The 21,845-nt window shown below is 38.3% G+C and overlaps 1 protein-coding gene across 3 annotated transcripts in view; it reads right to left on the reverse strand.

Moving 5' to 3' along the window:
- Positions 1–428: 428 nt before the first annotated feature.
- The window catches only part of dennd6b (DENN/MADD domain containing 6B), a 30,886-nt gene continuing 9,469 nt past the window's right edge, over positions 429–21,845 (reverse strand). For 2 of the 3 annotated variants that reach the window (XM_017486179.3, XM_053685483.1), the window contains 19 exons: positions 18,434–18,472; positions 18,299–18,341; positions 14,047–14,162; positions 13,851–13,931; positions 11,187–11,292; positions 10,728–10,807; positions 7,700–7,762; positions 7,558–7,613; positions 6,274–6,396; positions 3,202–3,297; positions 2,932–3,026; positions 2,785–2,850; positions 2,602–2,666; positions 2,362–2,451; positions 2,180–2,233; positions 1,937–2,040; positions 1,738–1,840; positions 1,169–1,243; positions 429–1,026 (listed from right to left, as the gene is read on the reverse strand). In XM_017486179.3, the coding sequence (XP_017341668.1) occupies positions 904–1,026; positions 1,169–1,243; positions 1,738–1,840; positions 1,937–2,040; positions 2,180–2,233; positions 2,362–2,451; positions 2,602–2,666; positions 2,785–2,850; positions 2,932–3,026; positions 3,202–3,297; positions 6,274–6,396; positions 7,558–7,613; positions 7,700–7,762; positions 10,728–10,807; positions 11,187–11,292; positions 13,851–13,931; positions 14,047–14,162; positions 18,299–18,341; positions 18,434–18,472 (1,578 nt within the window). In that variant the 3' untranslated portion in view covers positions 429–903. The remainder of the gene's footprint in view (positions 1,027–1,168; positions 1,244–1,737; positions 1,841–1,936; positions 2,041–2,179; positions 2,234–2,361; positions 2,452–2,601; positions 2,667–2,784; positions 2,851–2,931; positions 3,027–3,201; positions 3,298–6,273; positions 6,397–7,557; positions 7,614–7,699; positions 7,763–10,727; positions 10,808–11,186; positions 11,293–13,850; positions 13,932–14,046; positions 14,163–18,298; positions 18,342–18,433; positions 18,473–21,845) is intronic. The other variant, XM_053685484.1, reaches the window with a different exon arrangement.

Raw genomic sequence — 21,845 nt, forward strand, 5'->3', positions numbered from 1 at the left:
AAATGGAAGTGTATTTATGTCATTATAACAGAAGATACATAAGATATACACTATGGCCAAAAGTATGTGGACACCTGACCATCAAACCCATGTGTGGTTTTTTCCCTATACTGTTCCACAATGTTGGAACCACAAAACTGTATAGAATGTATAGAAGGTCAGGGCTCTGTAGATTTACAATTTCCTTTCACTGGAAAAGAGTGCACTAAGCGAGCTCCATGAAGACATGGTGTGTTAAGGTTGGTGTGGAAGACCTCGAGTGTCCTGCACAGAGACCTGACCTCAACCCCATTGAACACCTTCGGGATGAACTGGAACACCGACTGCACACATGGGTGTGATGGTCAGGTGTCCACAAACCTTTGGCCATGTAGTGTATTATGTAAAATAAAAATAGCATGGAGGAAATAATGACATGAAGTGCTGTATGATGTTCAATTTTATACTTCTGTAAAAATACAAGTTCTGCACAACTACAGATGGCATGTAATCATTAAATGAACTTCATCAAACCCTAAACCCTGAAGCAAAATATGTAAAAGTTTCCTTTGTGCAACAGAAATGGTGTGCACCCTTTAAACTAACTACACCCCTAAATTTACTGGTTTACTGTTTAAGGTCTGATGCCACAAATATCGAACTTGAAGTCCTAAAGTCTTCTCACAAATAAACTAAAGCTCTCTGTCGTTTGAGAGCTCAGTGAATGACAGTGAACCACCATTGGTAGCTAGGCCACATTTCACTCGCAGACGTAACGCACATACTGTATATTGTTACCCCAAACACATCCGTGGGTTCTTCTGTATTTTTGTTAATGCTGGTGCTGTCAGCTTTCTGAAATGGGAGCAACAGTGCTACCGAACGAAAGCTGATTTATATCCCTGCATTAAAATAATTTTAATTTCAGTCTTTGTATAGTACTGCCTGCAGATCCTCGGGCAGAGAGCTGATCACAGAATGGATGTAGTTTTCCAACTTGTCCAGCAATTCCTCCTTCACTGGAAGCTGATGCATATGAGCTCTCGTCTAGTGTGGGAAGAAGGAAACAGAAAAGTCTACACTAAGCTTCAGATCTTTTCATAAATGCAGCTTTCATTTTCTGTAATTGAATCATAGATGAGAAAACTAGTAGGTAGTGTAACAATAACCATACTGTTCTATCACTAACCAGCTTTTCACGCAATTTTAAAATCAGGTCAACGGTCTCCACCTCGGACTTGTCTTTTGTCCAACTCAGCAGATCCTGTAAAAAGTAAAAGGCAGCAAAACAATTCCAATACACTGCAGCAGAAATTCCTTCTTACAGTGGGCCTCATTTATCAAGCTGGATACGAACAGATTTACCCAAGTGTGTATACAAGGAATTTGATATTCATAAAAATCCAGTAAATTCTGAAAAACGTTCATATCCTCTTAACGCTCCAGAGTGTGTGTAAATTTACGCATATATAGACTAATACCGAATGTAAACCTCGACATGATTGGAGGATGTGCCGGTCTGTTTGTGCATCGCGATTAAACAACTGCCTGTAAACAACTGCCCCAGCTGAGATTTATCGCTTGCTTACTAATATTATATATTATTAAATATTCTTTATCAAAATCAAAATACTTTACAGGTGATCATAAGCACACAAGTTTTATTTTAGTTCAGCTCTAAAGGAGTGATAAATGAGGCACAGTGTTGTTAAGCTCCAAGGTTTTTACATTTTGTCTCGGTTTTGATTCAGTACTCACAGCATCACAGATGGCCTCTAAATGAAGACACTCCACCTTATGTGTCATTTCCCTGTGCTTAGCACGGAACCAGCCATCAAAATTAGGAGACTGAAAGAATTGCCTTAAAACACACAAACGCACACGCAGACAAATATCTAGTTACCAATATTTTCACTGACAGAGAAAACAAACAGTTCAAGTGTACACAGTGTGTTACTTATAAAGGCCCAGCCAGTCCCCTTTGGAGGTGATCTGAGGCCCAGCATGCTCCAGAGTGGCCATGAACTCATTCTGACTGAAGGGTCGGATCTGAGGAGGAGTCTAGACACACACATACTTCCTTCCTTTATTCATTTATTTGTTTTTAAAGCTGCTACATCAAACACTTAAACAATCAAATCCTTTAATGAATGCAAATATGTCTAACATTCAGACAGATTCAGAAATGAAGTTTATTAACCTTCCAAGGAGTCATGGATATTTGCAGTGGCATCAAGCTGGCCAGGTATTGCTCCTGTAAAACATGACAGGTTTGTGTGGTATGAGACCCTTCCTAATCATTCTATTATCAGGGTATTTATTAATTAGATATTACTACAATGAGCAAATGTCCTCAGCAAAAAGACATAAAAACGTCCTTACCAGCGGAGCGATAAAGCTCTGCGTGAGTTCTAACAAGTGCCGCCTCAAGATGGTGCACTGCACCTCAGAAGGCCTTTTCCTCTGAATTCCCTAGAAAATGTGTGTGTGTGTGTGTGTGTGTGTGTGTGTGTGTGTGTGTGTGCGTGCGTGCACGGATGAGTAAGAGAGATTAAGTGAGATGGTGACTCGAGAAACATTGCTATTGATATGGCTAGTTTCATCAAGCTCAGTTTTATTTACCTTTAAGAGTCGCTTGATTAGGGCTTTGTCTTTATGAAGAAACGTTTTGTATGCTGTGTATATACCTTTAAGATGGAGTAGAACACAAGTAGGAAGGGCACATATACGGACAGATGTTTATCATACAATACGTGGTCATTATGCCTTTTGTAATGAAAAATAAATGAATGCACTTAGATGCACCTGGTTTTGTGTCCAGCGTTTTCAACTTGGTCAATTTCTTGACCTTAACTTGCTTTAGCAAATCTCCTAAAATTAGAGGGTGATCAAACTTGTGCAACAAGAAATGTGTTTGGTTCCACAAAGAATTTCAAAGAAAGCACCACTTACTAGACATCTTCAACTCCCCCAGACACATGATATGAGGCCAGCTCTGAAAGGTCTTTATAAAGAAAGGATTCGTAACACCCAATAATACATTTGGTCTGAAATTACAAGCATAAAAATGAGGAGAGAAAGCCATGCATTAGCACTTAATGATCCTGTAAAGGATGTCTAAACATTTGTAAAAATTCTTCATAAAGCATATTTAAGATTTAAAAAACTAAAGTGCTAAGGTTGTTCAGTTTGTGTTAGTGTTTGTAATGTGTTTGTGCTTACGGTGCCTGAGTTCTGGTAGTGTACTCCTTAAACTCACTGTCATGGATGGTAAAGTAAGGCCGAAAATCACAGCAGTACTTCAGTGGACTGATGCAGCTGGAACAAAGTGAACAGGAACTTAACAATAGATCAACCACTTTTAGCATGAAAGGTTTGATAAACTGCATTAAGCAGTTAATCAAATACAAATATCAACTATACTTGGGGGCATAATGCAAAATAAAAATCAAAATGCAACTAAACCACTAAATACTTCGTCATTCATTAATTCATCTTCAGTAACTGCTTCATCCTGGTCAGGGTTAAAGTGAATCTGGAGCCAATACCTGTACCACTGGGCACAAGGCTGGAACAAGGCTGGAGGCCATCACTAAGCACCGCACATAAACACATTTGCACTCATTCACACCCAGGGGGCAATTCAGCATAACCAATTCACCTATTGGCATGTTTTTGGGAGGTTGCTGGAAACTAGAATTGGAAATGAGGAGAACATGCAAAACTCCACATAGACATTAACCCAGGATAAGCACAGGATCAAACTTTCAAACCTGGAACTGTGTGGCGGCTTCTGCTGTGCCGATGTGCATCCGAGTACAAAATATTGCAAAGGAAAATATAAAAAAATTTATTCTACTTTAAATGTCTCCTTAAATCATGGGATAATTATATCAGAGAGTCATCAATGTTCTCATAGAGAAATAACTATTTTGGTCTGAAACTGAATTAGAACAGTTTCTAAGGACTTATATTTTTTATATACTGTATGTCCTGAATCACAAAGTGTCCCTCATCCACCATAGGCACCTTCACATGAGTGAGAAACGTTCTCATGGATATCAAAAAATTGCAAACAAAACACAGGTTTATTTAAAAAAAAAAAATAATAATAATAAAAAAAAAATTAATCTTTTTTAAATATAGGTGTGCAACAATTATTGGCACCCCTATGAATTCATTTGAGAAATATAGCTGCAAGCAGCAATTAAGTGGATAGGCACCAAAGAGCCATTTGTATATGATCTTAGGCAAAATGGTCAAAAGGTCATAAGCAATTAAATCATCTAACAAATGATTGCTTTTATCATGTTTGACCAATAGGTGGTGCTGTCACCAAATTGATGCGGTCTGGTCAGGGTACAGTGTCAATGCCACACAAAAAGTTTGGTTTGAACATGCCAAAATGTTGCAGAGATACAGCCTCAGATTCAGTTTGGCATCATGCCATCATATTTGTTGATGCGTTAAATGAGAATGGTTTGTTCTGTTAAAAAGCTTTTGATAACTTTTGGCTGGCATAGTCTGAAGATGATCTGAATCGAATTTGGTGAACACCGGGCCAACACTCTAGGAGGAGTTTAAAAAAGTAGGTTTTCAATGAAATTCAAAAAAGCAGACAGTAAGTTCGATCGGCATAACTGGTATCATTGTTCTCAGCATGACTCACGGAATCTATCAAGACCACTTTCATTACAATAAGCAAAATTATTCCAAAGCTATAAGCATTAAAAAAAAAAATTTAATTATACTTTTTGACCATAAGGCACTGTATCGAATCTTCAGGGCATGGTGACGATGAAACATACCAACATTCGTAATGAGACACCAATGCGTTCATAAAAATATAGCATTTTACTACAAAATTCAAAATGGCTGATGCTCAAAATGGCCGACATGAGAAAATTGGGTACCGTTCAACACGGTGTGCCGTACCGGATCTAAAGAGACAAAGCTGATTCTAAAGGTGATTTCTGGTCAACCTGTTCAGAAGTGATGAGCAAAATTAGTCATTTTTCATAGCTCGTGATGACTAGATGGCGCTGCGCTTAAACTGCAACTACCCTCACGTCATGCCTGTGATGACAGGTACCAAGTCTCATCTTAATATGCGAAACCATTGCAGAGACACAGCCTCACATCCATATTGGCATGCTCTTTGTCTAATTCATTGAAGCGCTATACAAGAACAGGTGGGTCTATCAAAAAGCTTTTGATAACTTTTTGCCATCACTGTTTGATGATCTGATTCAATTTTGGTGAAAAATATTTTTTCCAGAAAATTCAAAAATGATTGAAAAATTTTCATGACAAAAATGATGTCAGAGGGTGCAACTGAATCATCTTGAGCCAAGGAATCAGAGGAAAAAATTTTGTTTCTAACCCTTACGGTTCAAAAGTTATTAGTTATTAGCATAAACATGAGTGCAACTTTGGACATTTGGTGGCGCTAGAGGGATCGAGTTAGAGACTCCACATGAATTAACAGTTCAGTGTGTGCCAAATTTCATAACTTTCCCACAAGCGGTTCTACGGGCTGCCATAGACTCAAGTGCGGAACAAGAAGCAGCGTAATATTACTACTACTACTACTACTACTACTACTCTAATAATAATAATAATAATAATAATAATAATAATAAACCTGGACATTTTGTTAGGATACATGGCATCAACAGATATTAAATGAAAACCTGACTGCCTGACGGTCTCAGATCCCTCGCCATGTATTCTCCAGCCTCATCAGGCGTTATAGGAGAAGACTCAGAGCTGTTATCTTGGCAAAGGGTGGTGGAACAAAGTAAAAGGGTGCCAAAATTTGCTGCACAAATTTGAGTAAATTTGTGTTTTGTTTGCAATTGTTTGATATCCTTGAGAGCAGTGAATTTTTGTGGATTCTTTTAACAAAAGATCAAAAGGTAAAATAATAAAGATAATTTTTCACATCCATCTTTGCTCATATTTACAAAGGATGCCAATATTAATGGAGATATATATATTGGTGTAGTCTATATTCCTGCACTGTGCTGAAAAATAGTCCAAAGGATAAAATAGTCAGTTTTTAGTCAATTAAAAAGAAAATTTATTACAAATTTTATCATTAAAAAAAAAATAAATTCTGTTTATTCTAGTGAACATATGTTACCACATGCATTGGCAATGCTGTATAACATTAGATATATTCCTCTTTAAGAGTTCCCAGTTTTCTGTCCCTGCTATCTTTCAGTATTATTAATCTAGTATTATCCTACTAGTCATGATCAGAATGGGAAAGAAGCCAGATAATGAGCATACCTAACAAGAGCCAGCACCGTCTCTGAGGACACCGCTGGAGAGGGCGCCATGACGACCAACGGCTGTCCTAGCAACATCAGCTCCCAAAGCAACTGTATGTGAATGAGGACAGACTGGAAGCACCTGATCGGGTCAAAGGTCAACCGGGTCAGTTTAGAAGACTGTCTTTGAAGTAGGTCTTTATATTAAGCCTGTCAATCTATTCATTTTCTTAATCACAATTAATCACATACTCTCTGTGATTAATCTCATGGTAAATCATTTTGAGATTTCATGAAAAAACAAACTGTAATAGTGTGTGTGTGTGTGTGTGTGTGTGTGTGTGTGTGTGTGTGTGTGTGTGTGTGTGTGTGTGTGTGTATATATATATATATATATATATATATATATATATATATATATATATATATATATATATAAAAACAGACAGATATTGTCGGACATAAAAATAAATACAAATACTGTACATTTTCAGCGCAACAGCAAAAGTATCTTCTACCATCTCCAATGGTATAACTAAACTGGCAGATCATTGGTCTGCAACAGGCTCTGACATAATATCCTGATACTACAATAGATAACATAATTTACATTTATTCATTTAGCAGACACTTTTATCCAAAGCAACTTACAAATGAGGATAGATAATAGAATTAAACATGTGTGTTTCCACTGCTGTAATACCTACTCATCTACAATTATACACTTAATGACTGTTTAATAATGTTCAAACAAAGCAACAACATAACAACTGCCTGTGAGCTGTCTATGTAATGAATGGTCATACTGAGGTAGTTTTGGTCACTAAACAACCTCCACCTTAGTTATTGCCACTGTAGTCTGGAGCACTCGTGTGTTTGGTTGTTAAATGGTAGGTTAAACACGTCATACTTCTGTGGTACTTAAATTCCCCAATAGGGAGTGTTTTAGAAGAAAAGAACTCTGTAAACTCTCTTCTTCTTTATCGATTGTCTCAATTTTAATTTCTGTCCTATGCTAACTACACCCCCCCGCCCAAATGAATAAATACATAAATAAATACATAAATAAAAATAAAAATTTAAAAAAAAGGACAGGTGCTTAATAACCCGAATGCAGTAACAATACATTAGTATCATATACAGTACCTTAACAAAGAGTATGTTAATACAATTAAAAAAATACTGTGTTATTATTTTAAAATTAATCGTGTACATTAACATGTTAAAATCGACAGCCCTACCTTATATTTATTTCTGCTCAATTACCCATACAACAGATAAAACCATGCAGCCGCATACTTACTTGAAAAGATCCAGCTCATTTATGGTAGGGAGAACCATTGGAGAAGAGATCTGTTTCTACACACCACAAAAACAAAAATAGAAAAGGGAATCAAGCTTCCAACTACTGACTGCATCATTACACATGAAAAATGAACTCACACCTCCTTTTGTCCCTGTTGGCTAGGACTTCCTCCTGGTTTGTCATCTTTTGAAGGAATTCTGACCTGGAAGTAGAGCATTACACAAACATAATTTAAACCAACACATCAACTCAACCAACCAACCAACCAACAACACAACCAATCGCCCAACAACTCAAACAAAACAAACAACTACCCATCCACTCAACCAACCATGGGGCATTTCTAGAGTTTGATCACTACTGGTCCCCAAGAATTTTACAAAAGTACATAAAAATTTCTAGCGGGGTCTGGAGGCATGCCCCCCCGGGAAAAAATGTTTCACAAAACAGCACCAAAGCCTTCAATTCTGGTGACTAGTGACAATTCTGTAAGTGTATGTGAATGGGTGAATAAGACACAGTGTATAGGCGCATCTCAAAATATTAGACTATTGTGGAAAAGTGAATTTTTTCCCATAATTTAATTTAAAAAGTGGAACTTCCATATATTCTAGCCGTAATATCAAGATAAAAGAAAAAGGCTTGAAATATTTCACTTTATGTGTAAGGAATCTAGAATATATGAAAGTTCCACTTTTTGAATTATATTATGGGAAAAAAACAAACTTTTCCATGAGATTCTAATTTTTTGAGATGCACCTGTAAAGTGCTTTGCAGAACCGCTAAGGTTAAAAAGTGCTATACAAGTGCAGACCATTTACCATTCCATTAGTTCAATTTTACACTTTAATTTACTGTAAAGAGCTTTGCTCCCTGGTGACTGCCCTGGTAGTGGTTCAACAGTTAAGGCTCTGAGTTACTGATCAGACGGTCAGGGGCTCGAGCCCCAGCACTGCTAAGCTGCCACTATTGGACCATTGAGCAAGGCGCTTAATCCTCTCTGCTCCAGGGGAGCTGTATCATGGCTCTGACTCCAACTTCCTAACAACTTATGTGAAGAAAAGCATTTTGCTGTAATGTATACGTGACAAATAAAGGCTTCTTCTTCTTCTTCTTCTTAAAACTGTTTACTGTCTGGATGATGACAATGACAAACTCCATGTTTTTATACCTTATACCTGCCAACCCACCAACCCAAAACACCAACCAATCAATCAATTCGCCAACCTAACCGACCAACCAATTAACCCATCATCCCAACCAATCAACCAACCAACCAATCAACCAACCAACCAACCAACCCCCCCTCCCCTTCTTCCTTCCTTCCGCTTCAGATTTATCCTGTTCAGAATCGTAATGGATCCAGGGTCTATCCTGGGAACACTGGATGCCACTCACTTAGGAACAATTTAGGGAGTAGTCAATCCACTATAGCATGTTTTTGGGAGGTGGGACCTGGAGGAAACCCATGAGGACACATGCAGAACTCCGCACAGGCAATAACCCAAACTCAGGATTAAACTGAAGACCCTTAAGCCATGTGATGGCAATGCTACCCACTGCACCACTGTGCCATATCTTTATCTAATTTAACAGTTTCTAGTTTGATATTTTCTTCCATATTTGTCTGTATTCAAATTTTTTATTTTGTCATAGAATTTGTATTGGAAAATCGCATTTTACATATTATAACACCCCATCCAACAACCCCACCATACCCGGCCCCAACAAAATAACCACGGCTAAAACCAAAAGAAAGGGGAAACAAAAAACGACAACAAACAAACAAGCAGAAAAACAAAAACAAACAAATAAAGAGAAAAATACAGTAAGGTGATTAGTATTTACTGTCTACCGTCCATCAATCCAACTCCAGGGAGCGTACATCATTGAAGTAGGTGATAAATTGTTGCCATTTTCCCAAAAATTATTCACCCGTGCCTCTGTTATACTTGATTTTTTCAAGTTTTAAAAAGAAGATTCAGTCTTTAAGCCAGACTGATACAGAGGGGGGTTGTGGAGAGGTCCAAGACAGCAATAGTCTGCGCCGAGCAAGTAACGATGCAAAGGCCACAACACTAGCTTGTTTATGGTTCAGAGGCTGACGCTGAGATGGAACACCAAAGATGACAATTAAAGGACAGACATTTCATTTGATTTGATTTTAAGATCGTCGGACATAGTTTCGAAGAAAGAGTTCCAAAAGTTCTGCAGTTTGGGACAGAGTGCAAACATATGACTGCGGTTACAGAGCAAAAATTTGCATTTTTCACACGTCAGGAACATTGGGATATATTTTAGACAGTTTACTCCTAGAGAGGTGAGCTCTGTGGACCACTTCAAATTGTATGAAACTAAGTCTAGCACATGACGTGGTGGTACGTATATTATCTAACGCTCTGCCCCAGTAATCATCCTCAAGCTCCAGGCCCAATTCCTCTTCCCAAGCACTAATGGTTTTGATAATGTAAGAATCGTCCTGTGACCAGATCGTTGCATATATCCGTGAGGTAATGCCACCGTTATGAGGATTCAGCTTGAACACCTCTTCCCATGCAGACTTTGTAGGTAAGGAGGGTAAATTCAGATATAAAGCAAAAATGGGGTTAATAAATAATAGCAAACATTTTTCTTCATGTTAACCCTATTTCTATGTCCTGGAAAAATAGCACTGCTGGAAAAAGAAGTAATTTTTCATTCACAAATTATAACAACAAACAGCAATTTGCTTTATTCACCTCCTGAACCAGATGCTGTGTGGAACTTTCTGGAAAGCTTGCCAAAACCAAGAAACTTTTATTTAGGCTATACTTGACAACAATAACCATCTAATAATATTTGAACAGATTTACAGTTCTTGAGTGTTACTTGCAGAAAGTTCAGTAAAGTACCCTGGAGACATTATCAGGATCTGTTATAAAGCTGGATGCTGCTGCGAGTCAACACGGAGTCCTTTAAGCAGCATTTCATTCCACCTATTGTGCATCTGTATTCATATATATCTCTTTAGTCTATATAACGTACATGTATTCAGTTACATCCCACTTAAACAACACAAAATATGCCATTGCTATGGACAACATTTAAATAAGTATTTAAATGCTATTTTATATCAGTGATTCAGCATGAATCTAAACTACAAGCAAGCATGAAGGGTGAACCCAAACCTGCAAGATGACTCCCATCACAGGCAAACTGAGTGTCTGGCTTGGCACAGGTGGGGGCCACTGGTCAATCTCATTACACACTGCAACAGATTTACAACACATATTTGTGCTAGTTAATTACATTAAATAAATGTCTGCTAATCACTGTTCATCAGGCTGCTGTGTGAATAAATAAAACTTACAGTGCTGTATGAATGCACTTAACTAGTTAACTAGCTCGTTATATTTTATTACGGTATGTTAGCTACCATTTTAACCTAGTCAGTTAGGTTTCTGGGCATTCAAATCATGGGACCAGGCAAGCATATTAGAGCTCTCTCTAGCCCGGTAGCTATGTAATTTTTGACGTATAATATATTCATCATTGTATTATCATGTATGACACACAGTGCTAGATACTTGGTCATCCCATGTTCAAATGCCAGGCTACTGTTAGACTAATGGACTAACTGTACTCACCTGCCTCCAAACAAGGCTCTGACTTCTCAAAGTACTCAGGAGCAATGATCTGAAGTAGAGACTGGAACAAGTGAACATATGGCAGTCTGGACACCAGCACCAGAGACTAGGACAGAGAGTGAAATAGTTCCGTGTTTAGTTTTATTTACTGATATCATGCACAGATAGTACTGAGTGTGAGGAAAATAAAAATGCAATGTGTGAAATGGGTGTATAAATTCAATTAAAATGCATGTACAGTCAGCACCACAATTATTGGCACCTCTGGTAAATTAAACACGGTTAATTAGATTAATCTCATGCTGGAATAATAAGAATGTAGCCTTTAGTTGAAGTAAATGAAATAATAAACTAAAATAAATGTATCCTAGAAAAAAAAATGTGTGTCAAAAATAATATTTAATGTGTGTCACAATTATTGGCACCTCTATAAATCTTATGCACCTGAAGCAGGCTTTCAAATTACCTAGGCAGTGGGAAGGCAGAGCTCGAAATTATGATACAAATTGGGGGAAAAAACCATTGATGCCTCCATGTTCACCTTTTGTTAGCAAAAAGCTAGCCAGCTAACTGATGTATATTTTCATCCATTTTTTTCATGTTAGGGCATTAATTAAGAAGTTTAAACTCTGAGTAGTAATGAACATGTTCCCTGACAAATGTAAGCCAGGGCCTGGAACTCACTAAGCACTACTGAAAATCTGACTGTAACCAGGTTCTATGGACAGAAGAGACACAAACAGAACTTTGGCAGCAGTCAAGGTGGGTATGGCATAAAAAGAAGGACTGTTACACAGAAAATGACAGAATCCCCACTAAGTATGGTGAAGATATGGGGCTGTACCCTATTATGATAAGGCTGTACAAAATGCCAATAACAATATGTGATGCGATAAATCTGAGATTTTTTTGTGCAATATCAAATTTTCTAATTTATTTTAAAAACAATGTGTATGTACTAAAAACTACGTGATTAACCCAATCTCCCGCTGCTACAGTTTAATTGTGTTCATTCTGTAAGATCAGAACACAGCACAAAGTCAGCGCTGTGTCAGATTCTGATTCTCCAGCTGAATCCAACTCCCTTTAGTGTCCATGTACATTACAGGCTAAGCATATCCATGCTGCAATTTACTTGATATTTCTGTTGAGAATGTGCAATATTATGAATAGGCTACTGTGCGGAAGTCAGATTCTGTCAGGGAGTCAGAATTTGGCACTGATAGTAGAAAGCTAGTCTCTCTATCAGCTAACTGAAGAAAAAACTTTTCTCTCTGTCATGATCCGTCAAGTGTGCTGCTTGTGCAGTTCTTTGGAGTGAGATTACAAGCTGTCCATGGCACTCTGTATATTTTTGACAGTGATTATTACAAGCTTCGTAGCTCAAAGGCAACTGAAATGGCGCCTTATTTGGGAACCACATCTTTAGCGTTCCCGCTTGTCTGTTCATTTTTAAGGCAGATTACTCATTATGATAATTATTTTTAAAAAATCTATTAAATTAAATCTGCCACACTACAGCGGGGACTTTCAGCAGACTAATCATCAAAATCATATGTCCAAATCCACACAGAAATGTTTCAGTGCTTTGACATGGCCAACCCAGTCCCCTGACCTAAGCCCATTGAAAACCTGCCAGGTGAGCTGTCGAGGAGAATCGATCTTATTGAGAATTATAGGAGATGACTCTGGAAAAGGAAGGTAGAACAAAGTACTACATGCAACAGGATTGTGACACATGGCTTTGTTATTTATTTTCATAAAATCAATTTACTTCAATCTCTGTTTGAGATTAAGCCAATTCACCACAAATACTTTTTTAATAACCTTTTTTTTTTTTTTTTTTTTTTAAAAACAAACAAACAAAAACAACAACAACAAAAAACCCCAAACATCTTTACTAATGGTAAATAATTCTGGAACTTACTCCAGAATAATTTTCTCTATTTCAGTGGATTCTTCAGTTTGGTGCATTTGTGCCACTGTCATTCTCAAAACATGGCAGCCACTAAAACTATACACTACAACAACACAGACTGTAGATTTATTCATATTTATAACAAAGAAAGCAATCACTCAAAACTCAGGCACTGCTCTTTTCTTTGAACATGTAGTGATGCTGCTTTTTGTCTATTCATATAAATATATAAAAGCAAATATTCAGGAACAAACATGGAAAAAAGTGCACTACAAATAGCATACTCTTAAGCCGGTTCACACTGAACGATTTTGGCCACGATTTGGTCATCTGAAACAAATGGAGAGAATCCTAAAAGATTCCAAAGTAGTCTTTGATAGCTAGTTTGGCACGTTCCCCGACAGCAGATTAACGGCCATTGCGATCAAAATTTTTATCCGATTAAATTCTGCCAGTGTCAGAAGATTTGAGGTCTTGTAATGTGGCTTCTCCTAGTCTTCTTGCGTGTGTCTGTACTGTGGTACAGTCTGACATTTATGACAACTGAGATGCTACAGTGTGACGTGGCTTACAGCTTTCGTACAGTACAGAACAGTTAATTCGTACAGTCTTACAACAGTTGCAAAGGACTATTAAAAATCGCACAGTGTGCACCCGGCTTTAGACATAAACTAAATGCATTCAGGCCAGTAATGAAAAGATTCCTGCATGCAGCAGTAAAGGTTTATATCATCTCATGTACTCACCTTCTGAAAGTAGCCCCTTTTGACAGAGACATCCTTTACTTGTCTAAAGTACACATAGCCATAGAAGTGAGCCAGCTCTTTCTAACAAAAAGATAAAAATAGATCACTCAGTCACAAAGCTCTATGACAGATTCTGTTACATTTTTCTGTATATACTAATATATATTTTTTTGTAATACAATAGTTTTGCAATAACCTGCAGTATTAGTGGTGCTTCCTGGTTGTACGCATCATTCTCTCGAAACCATACGTCTCTCACTCGTCCCACAGACTGCCGCAGCCTAAAACTGAACTGTGTGTCCCCAAGGCATCCTGTTGGGAGACAAATTACACAACACATGACTTCAGCATAAAAAAGCAAAGCATTTGCACCGTAACACTGATAGGATCAGCACTGCTAACCCAAACCAGTAATATAACATCCTCTTACAGAACTACGTAAGATATAAAGTGAAACTCAAAGTCAAAAAAATTGGTCATCATTATTTATTGGACACAAAAATATTTTAATAGTACGTGTTCAAATATGTTCAAAATCTTTAATAACTTATTACATAGAACCTGTTTAACTTATTAATTTAATAAAAATACGATAAAACTTTGTTCATTGATTGCCTTTATCCCCTTTATTAAATACCTATAAATGCAGTTCATGTTTAAAAAAGGCTGAATGGCAAAATATAAATATAGCTGCAAGCAGCAACTGGCAGGCCCAAGCACCAAGGGTTTGCTTTATGAGTCAGTATTGACATGAGGAATATATTACACAACATTCTCGAACATATATGTGAACTTTGAGCAACAGTGCATGATGTATGGAGGACTTATGCAATACTTCCTGTTTGTCAGGTGTGACATGTTAATTGATCTCCTCACCATGGCAATGTTAAAGAGAAAAAATTACTTTCTTAGGAAGACCCATATGCCATATGGATGAAATCACAATTAATACTGATCTCCTCTAACATCGATCTCTCCTGTCCAAGTTCTCATCCGATGCTACAGCTGCTAAGACCTCCATCTACAAGCGAAAGCTGGAAACCTCTGCACATGATCCTCACAAGCACCACAACATCTTTTATTTTTCTTTTCTTAACCCCCTGCCCCATCCTTCACCCTCCTCCCTGACTGCTGATGAAGATCTGTAAAATATGCCAGTCTTTCGCTATTATCTCCATCTATACACATTCAGGATTCCCCTCCTCTTTCTTTGACATGTTTTTCTCCTCTCTCAAAAGAAGAGATCCTGCAAATGATCTTGTCCAGCACTCCCACCACCTGCCTGAAGGATCCCATCCCTTTCAAAATGCTCCAGACGATCACACTAACTCGTCCCATTCATGTCTTATTTCATTAATGATCTTATTAATGATATTATTAATCATCACCTGTGACATGGAGGGAATCCATGGCAGTCATCATGATGGTTAAAATGGCTGCCAACTATTAAGAATAATGCCTCAGGGTTGCTATTGAGCCCCCCAGGCCCCATCATTTAACATACATTGAAGTTTGCACATCAGTATTTAATGTAATGTCTTATTCCACACTTCCTGTTTGAGTGTCATCACATATTAGTCTATAACATTATCATGTCAACACTGTTTAAGATATCAATAGTTCCTTCATAATTTAACATTATGGTTATTTTCACATCATGTTGACCAAATTGGTTTTGAATCTGATTAACCCCTCTGGGAGAAATAATAAAAAGTTTGATTATAAGCCATCAAACATACCATCATTCATGATGAATTCTGACGAATACCATATGGAAGTACTTAAAAGTTTGCTGCCTGTCAAATCGAACAAAATCCAAAATGACTGGCTTCCTGTAGGTCAGAGTTAATGGATGTGATGGTGCAAATTGTTTGTTATATGAAGACTCATATGCCTATGAAATTTGGTACAAGTAGGGAAACTGGATACTCTTATTTAATATTTTATCTGGTCTAATCGTTTGCCAGAACTTGATATGTGACCCTGATATGTGTGCCATGCTTCGTGAGTTTATGAGCATATCAAGCAAATTAAAATGCAAAAATGTTTGGAAATAAATATATAAAATAAAATGAATATAGATGAAAGCAGTGAATGGAGGGTCTAAGCATCAAAAATGCAGCCACACTGGTTGTTCATAATCATAATAATTGAAGCCAAACCATGGTAAATGCTATCTAAAATCAATAAACTGTGTCATTTCCTGCGACCAGATGGCGCTATTACTATGTATAGGAGGTGCAATTACATTGTTGGTATGTTAAAGGAACGAGAAACATTACACAGTACATTAATACGCATCTGAAATATCAGCTCGGTTACATGATGTATTGTGGAATAATTAAAGAAGATTTTCTGTTTAGTGTCATGTCAGTAATAAATGAACTGCCACATCATCTCAACTGGTTCAATTCAAAACTTTGACTAAGCCACTCCAAAACTTTTATTTAGTTTATTTTTTAAATTTTTTTTAAGCCATTCAGAGGTGGACTTACTCCTATGCATTGGATAACGGTCATGCTGCACAATCCAGTTGTGCTTGAGTTTCAACTTATGGACTGAAGACCGGATATTCTCCTTTAGGATTTTCTGGTAGAGAGCAGAATTCATGTTTCCCTCAATTACAGCAAGTTGCCCAGGCCCGGAAACAGTAAACCATCCCCACACCATCACCCTGCCACCAACATGCTTGACCGTAGGTATGATGTTCTTTTGTGGAATTCTGTCTTTGGTTTACGACAGATGTAACGGGACCCCTGTGTATGAAACAGTTCCACTTTCGACTCATCAGTCCACAGAACATTCTCTCAAAAGGTTTGAGGATCATCAAGGTGTGTTTTGGCAAAATTCAGACATGGCTTAATGTTCTTCTGGGTTAGCAGTGGTTTTCACCTCACCATTCTTCCATGGATACCATTTTTGCCCAGTGTCACTACTATGCAGAGTTTTTCCATTTGGAGATAACGGCTCTCACTGTGGTTCTTTGGAGTCCCAGAGCCTTAGAAATAGCTTTGTAACCCTTCTCAGACCTTTGTATTTCAATCACCTCTTCCTCATCATTTTTGGAATTTCTTTCAACTTTGGCATAGTGTGTTACTGGGAAGACCGTTTAACCAACTTCATGCTGTCGAAAAATTTTATTTAAAGTGTTGATTTGATTGAATGCAGATTCACAGATTTTGGGAATTAGTAACTACAGGGGCAAATACATTTTCACACAGTCCCAGTTGGTATTGGAGAACTTTTTTGTTACAATAAATAACTATAATTTAAAAACTGTGTTTTGTGTTTACTCACATTGTCTTTGTTTAATCTTAGCTTTTGTTTTAATTTCTGAAACAATTTAGTATGAGATATACACAAAAAAAGAAGAAATCAGGATGGGACAAATACTTTTTCACAGCACTGTACTGTTGTCCCAAACAAACAAAATGATTTGGCATAGTCGACCAGGTAACATGCCTTTATGGGTTTGGACCCTTGGAACTAGTCACAGCCTTTCGAAGGAAGCAAAGCATCTTTGTTGGATCTGTGGCTCCCCTACAAGCCAGACGTTAATCTTACACTCAAGATCCCTCTTATAAGCTAATACAAGATGCCTAACCAGGTCTCTCTAAAGACTGGATGACAGTGGTTCAATTAACAGATTGTATGTTCATCTGCTATGGGGAAAAGACACATGGAGCTCCCTAGTCTGAACAGAAACTGGCCCCCTAAGTGGTGGGCCAGCATTTTGGTTTACAGGCGGGTCTGATGCCAGACCCCTATCAGGACATGCAACTCTATGAGGAACATCTCCTGCTCATGGGTATTACTTAGAGGCATGCCGAATCTGGAAATCTGTGTTGCTGCTACTTGTGTGATACAAGATTAAAATCACCTATTCCGGTAGTCTGAGTATGGCAGACATCTCTGAACAGCTTTCCAATCAGTCCTAGAATGGGTTGGTTCCTCATGACACTGTAGCATGAGTTATTCTTATCACAGCTGATGGTTGAGGGGTGAAATAGAATAGAACTGATGTATGTAACTGTAGCTCTACGAACACTAGATAATCACCAGGATTCCCTGTCGTTCAAAACCACGGGGAACTCAGCAAGAATGTTACAGGTAGCAATGGCTGTATGATAACAGGTTTCAAACAAACACCAAGTCATTTGGTCATTTCATAACCTGGTATGCTGATGTCTAGGCATGCATATACAGGCACACAAAAAGGTGTCCAGGTGATTCTCACCATCCCTGTTGGTGCCCATAGAATCAGAGCTACACATGTAAATAGTCTTTTTAGCATTGGTTCATTAGAAACATTTATTATATGATGTTACTTTGTGAAAATTACGGTATATTTGGTAATGGAAGTCATGATTTTGACTACCTGTTTTCATTTTGGTATTGGGCTGCTTTTGTATCACAGATCTGACAATTCTGCTCATAACTGAACTTACCTGAAAATGAGTCAGGAAAGGATAAGTAGCATATGCTTGTTTTCTGAAGGCGGAAAAAAATTAATACTTTAAACACATAGAATAGTGTAGCTAATTAGTCATGATCATAAAACTGCACATACATCAAGCACTTACCTCCTTCTCTGTAAGCTTAGCATCATGTGGGTAGATCAACTATGAGAAGAAACAAAAGGCAAACACTGTTGTAACAGATGCTAGTAAACTATACTATCTGGAATGATAGGCAGTCAATGTATTTTACAACAATATATAATCAATATATTTTTCAATGAAACAATCTGATATGAAATGGCAAAATGTGCTTCATTTATTTATTTAGCCTCATTTGTAACTCTGCTATGGCTGAATCCCTACATAAAGGCAGTCCATGGGGAGTAAAACAATGCAAATTGACATTGGGCCAATGTCAACCCAACTTCAGCCATTCCATTTGGTTAAGTGCCAAAATTATGTCTGTTGGGGCAATGCTAAGACTTAGCCACCAGACTTTCAGCAAACATTAACCATTCTGTTGGGTCAACACTGGTCACCAATACTGGCCCAAAATTATTTTATATACCAGGACAACACTGGGCCAACAGGCTTTTAGCCAGCTTTAAAATCCACCTTGCCAATGTTGGGCCAACGTCAGACAACGTTAACTGAAAATCATTCATTCTCTTGTCAAATGCTGGTTCAACTCTAATCCACCATTAAATCTACTTTGCCCAAAGTGGGCCACAATTTCATCAGTCAAAATTAGATTCAAACAAGTGTGCACTGCACCAAAACAAATTCAAATTAAAACAAATAAAATTAAAACAAATAATTAAAAAAAATCTAAAATCAATTGCAAAGTCTGTGGTTCCGTGTTCAGAATGGATGCACTGTTAGAGCAACAAGGAAAAGGGAAACGCAAATGATCACTAGAAACAACTGCTTGTGATTTACATTTCACTTTCCACTTTGCCTTTTCATTTTCAAGTTCACCCAATATGCTAAGTAGCTATGGGCATAGGCCACACCTACTCCTGTTTCTACTCTGAATGCTGAGCTAAATAAATGAAAACAATACAGAGGACAGGAGTGCAGCTTACAGCAGCAGGCAGGAAATGGCTAAAGGAAATTAATGCATTAAGCAGGTTGTCAGAATGAAGATTTTGTTTTATTAAAATATGAAGTAGGTTTTGAGATATCCAAGTTCTCACTGAAACTGGAGTGGATTGCAGAAATTACTATGTGGTCTCGCCATCACACACTGAATTTCTTAATCTTGCCATCAGATGCTGATGTTCCACTCAAATGCTGTTTAACGATGTCCCCAAGAACTTTAGGAAGCTCCTTCACCTTCACCAGGATGCCACCCAATGGCAACCTCTTTTATAATGACACCGGCACAGTTTGCACAAGAATCTTTTTTGCAACAGTTATAAATTCTTTTTCTAAAAATTTCATTATTTTAAATTTCAAGTGCATACTTCAAAAGGTAGGCAGAGTGCAACATCAGGACCAACCTGCTCTCCCTCCAGGACCTGTACACGTCCCGTGTAAGGAAACTGAATAATGAAGGACCCCTCACACTCCATACACAGCCTGATCAGACTCCTACCCTCTGGCAGGTGCAACAGACTAATCAAGACAAGAAATTCCATGCACCAGAATTGTTTTTTCCCCAGCAGCTACAAAGATTATAAACACCCTCCCATAAACCTCAATTAATTCCCTATTTATTACATTTACACTACACCTTTTTGCCTTTCTTTGTTCAATATCATATACACGTGCAATACCAATACCATGTACAATTTATTTATTTACTGTGCAATCCACCTACTGTTTTCCAAGACAGTGGTTTCCAAAGTGGGGGCCTCAACAATTTGGTGCGAAAAATAAATTCTCCTCTCAGACAACCACACACACACACACACACACACACACACACAATCAATTCCTAATGTAATGTAATGTAAAGATGTAAGATGTAATTATTAATAAAAAAAAAAAAGGTGGATATATTTAGAAGTCTGTATTTTTAATGTGTTTTAAAGACATCTTGCAAAAGGGGGGCCTCGGTCAAATGCTAAAGCCATTTGGGGGGCCTTGCCCTGGAAAAGTTTGGGAACCACTGTTCTAAGAAACTGAACAATCACTGCACTATAATATGACTTAATATGTGTTAAGTGTTCTGTGTGAATGGTTTTTAAGAATGTCTTATGTTTGCAGTGTGTCCTGTGTACGTGGTCATTAGATTATGTTATGCTTGCACTTTACGGTAGTTGTCGCTAGGTTTTTTATTACTATATTTTGTGTTTTTGTTTGTGCAAGTGTGCACTATAGGATCACTATACACCAGCAACAAATTTTTGTATGCTCAGTCGTACTTTGACATGGTCCGGGCCGGAGCTCCTGTGCATTTCCCTGTGTTTCCCTGTTTTCCTTGTGTTTCCAGTGTTTTCTCTCTCTTGTTTCTGTTTGTGTGCATGTGTGTCTGAGCGTAGCACTCCACTTCACGCCTCGCCTGTTTGCAGCATTGATCACACCTGTTTCTTATCTACTCATCTAATATCTACAGCGTATATAAATCCTTCAGCCACTCATTGCCAGATTGTTCTGGCTTCAGTGCCTTACACTTCCGGCTTTCCTCGCTTTTGATTTCCGTGGATATTGTCTAGTGATTTTCCTGTCGTGTATCCTGTTGCTCATTCTGTGTTTTTTTCTTCACGTTCCAGGTTCACTGCTCACCCAATCCTCGGCTCACAGCTGGCTCACTTCCTTCTATGCCCAGCCCCACCTCACCTTCCTCGTGGCTTCCTCATGATATAAAACCCCTTTAACCTTGTACTGAGTCCGTGTTCTGCTTCTGGGTCCTCTCGTTCCTGTATTCTTAACAGAACAATCCGGCCATCATGGAACCAGCTCCCCCTCATTCAGCCCTGGGGGAGGAGGGAAGGGAAGGAGGCTGCCAAATGCCTGCTCTCCCTCCGCCAAGGGTCCCACAGTGTGGCACCCTACCATCCAGCCGGCTGTATAATCTGTCCCATCCGGACAGAGAGGCCATGAAAAAATATATACAAATGACTCCCTCGCAGCCGGTATCATCCGAACTTCCTCCTTCCTCATGGGCACCAGCTTCTTCTTTGTGGTCAAAAAAGGTAAGTACCTCTGTCCTTGTATTGATTACCAGGGCCTGAATAGCATCATGGTAAAAAAACAAGTACTCCCCTGCTTCTCTTTATTTCTGCCTTCGAGCACCTGCACGGATCCACCACTTTTACCAAATTGGACCTGCAGAACGTGTACCATCTGGTCAGGATCAGAGAGGGGGATGAATGGAAGATGGTGTTTAACACCCCGCTGGGCCACTTCGAATACTTGGTCGGCTTCACCAGCTCCAGCAGCCTTCCAAGCCCTCGTCAATGACATACTCCGAGACTTCCTGAACGGATCTGTTTTTGTGTACCTGGATGACATCTTGATTTTCTCTTGAACGCCAACCGAGCACACTAATCACAAGGTCCTGGCCCACATGGCACCACAACCTTGGGCA

This window comes from Ictalurus punctatus, chromosome 14 (assembly GCF_001660625.3).
Source record: "Ictalurus punctatus breed USDA103 chromosome 14, Coco_2.0, whole genome shotgun sequence".
Taxonomy (NCBI): Eukaryota; Metazoa; Chordata; class Actinopteri; order Siluriformes; family Ictaluridae; genus Ictalurus; species Ictalurus punctatus.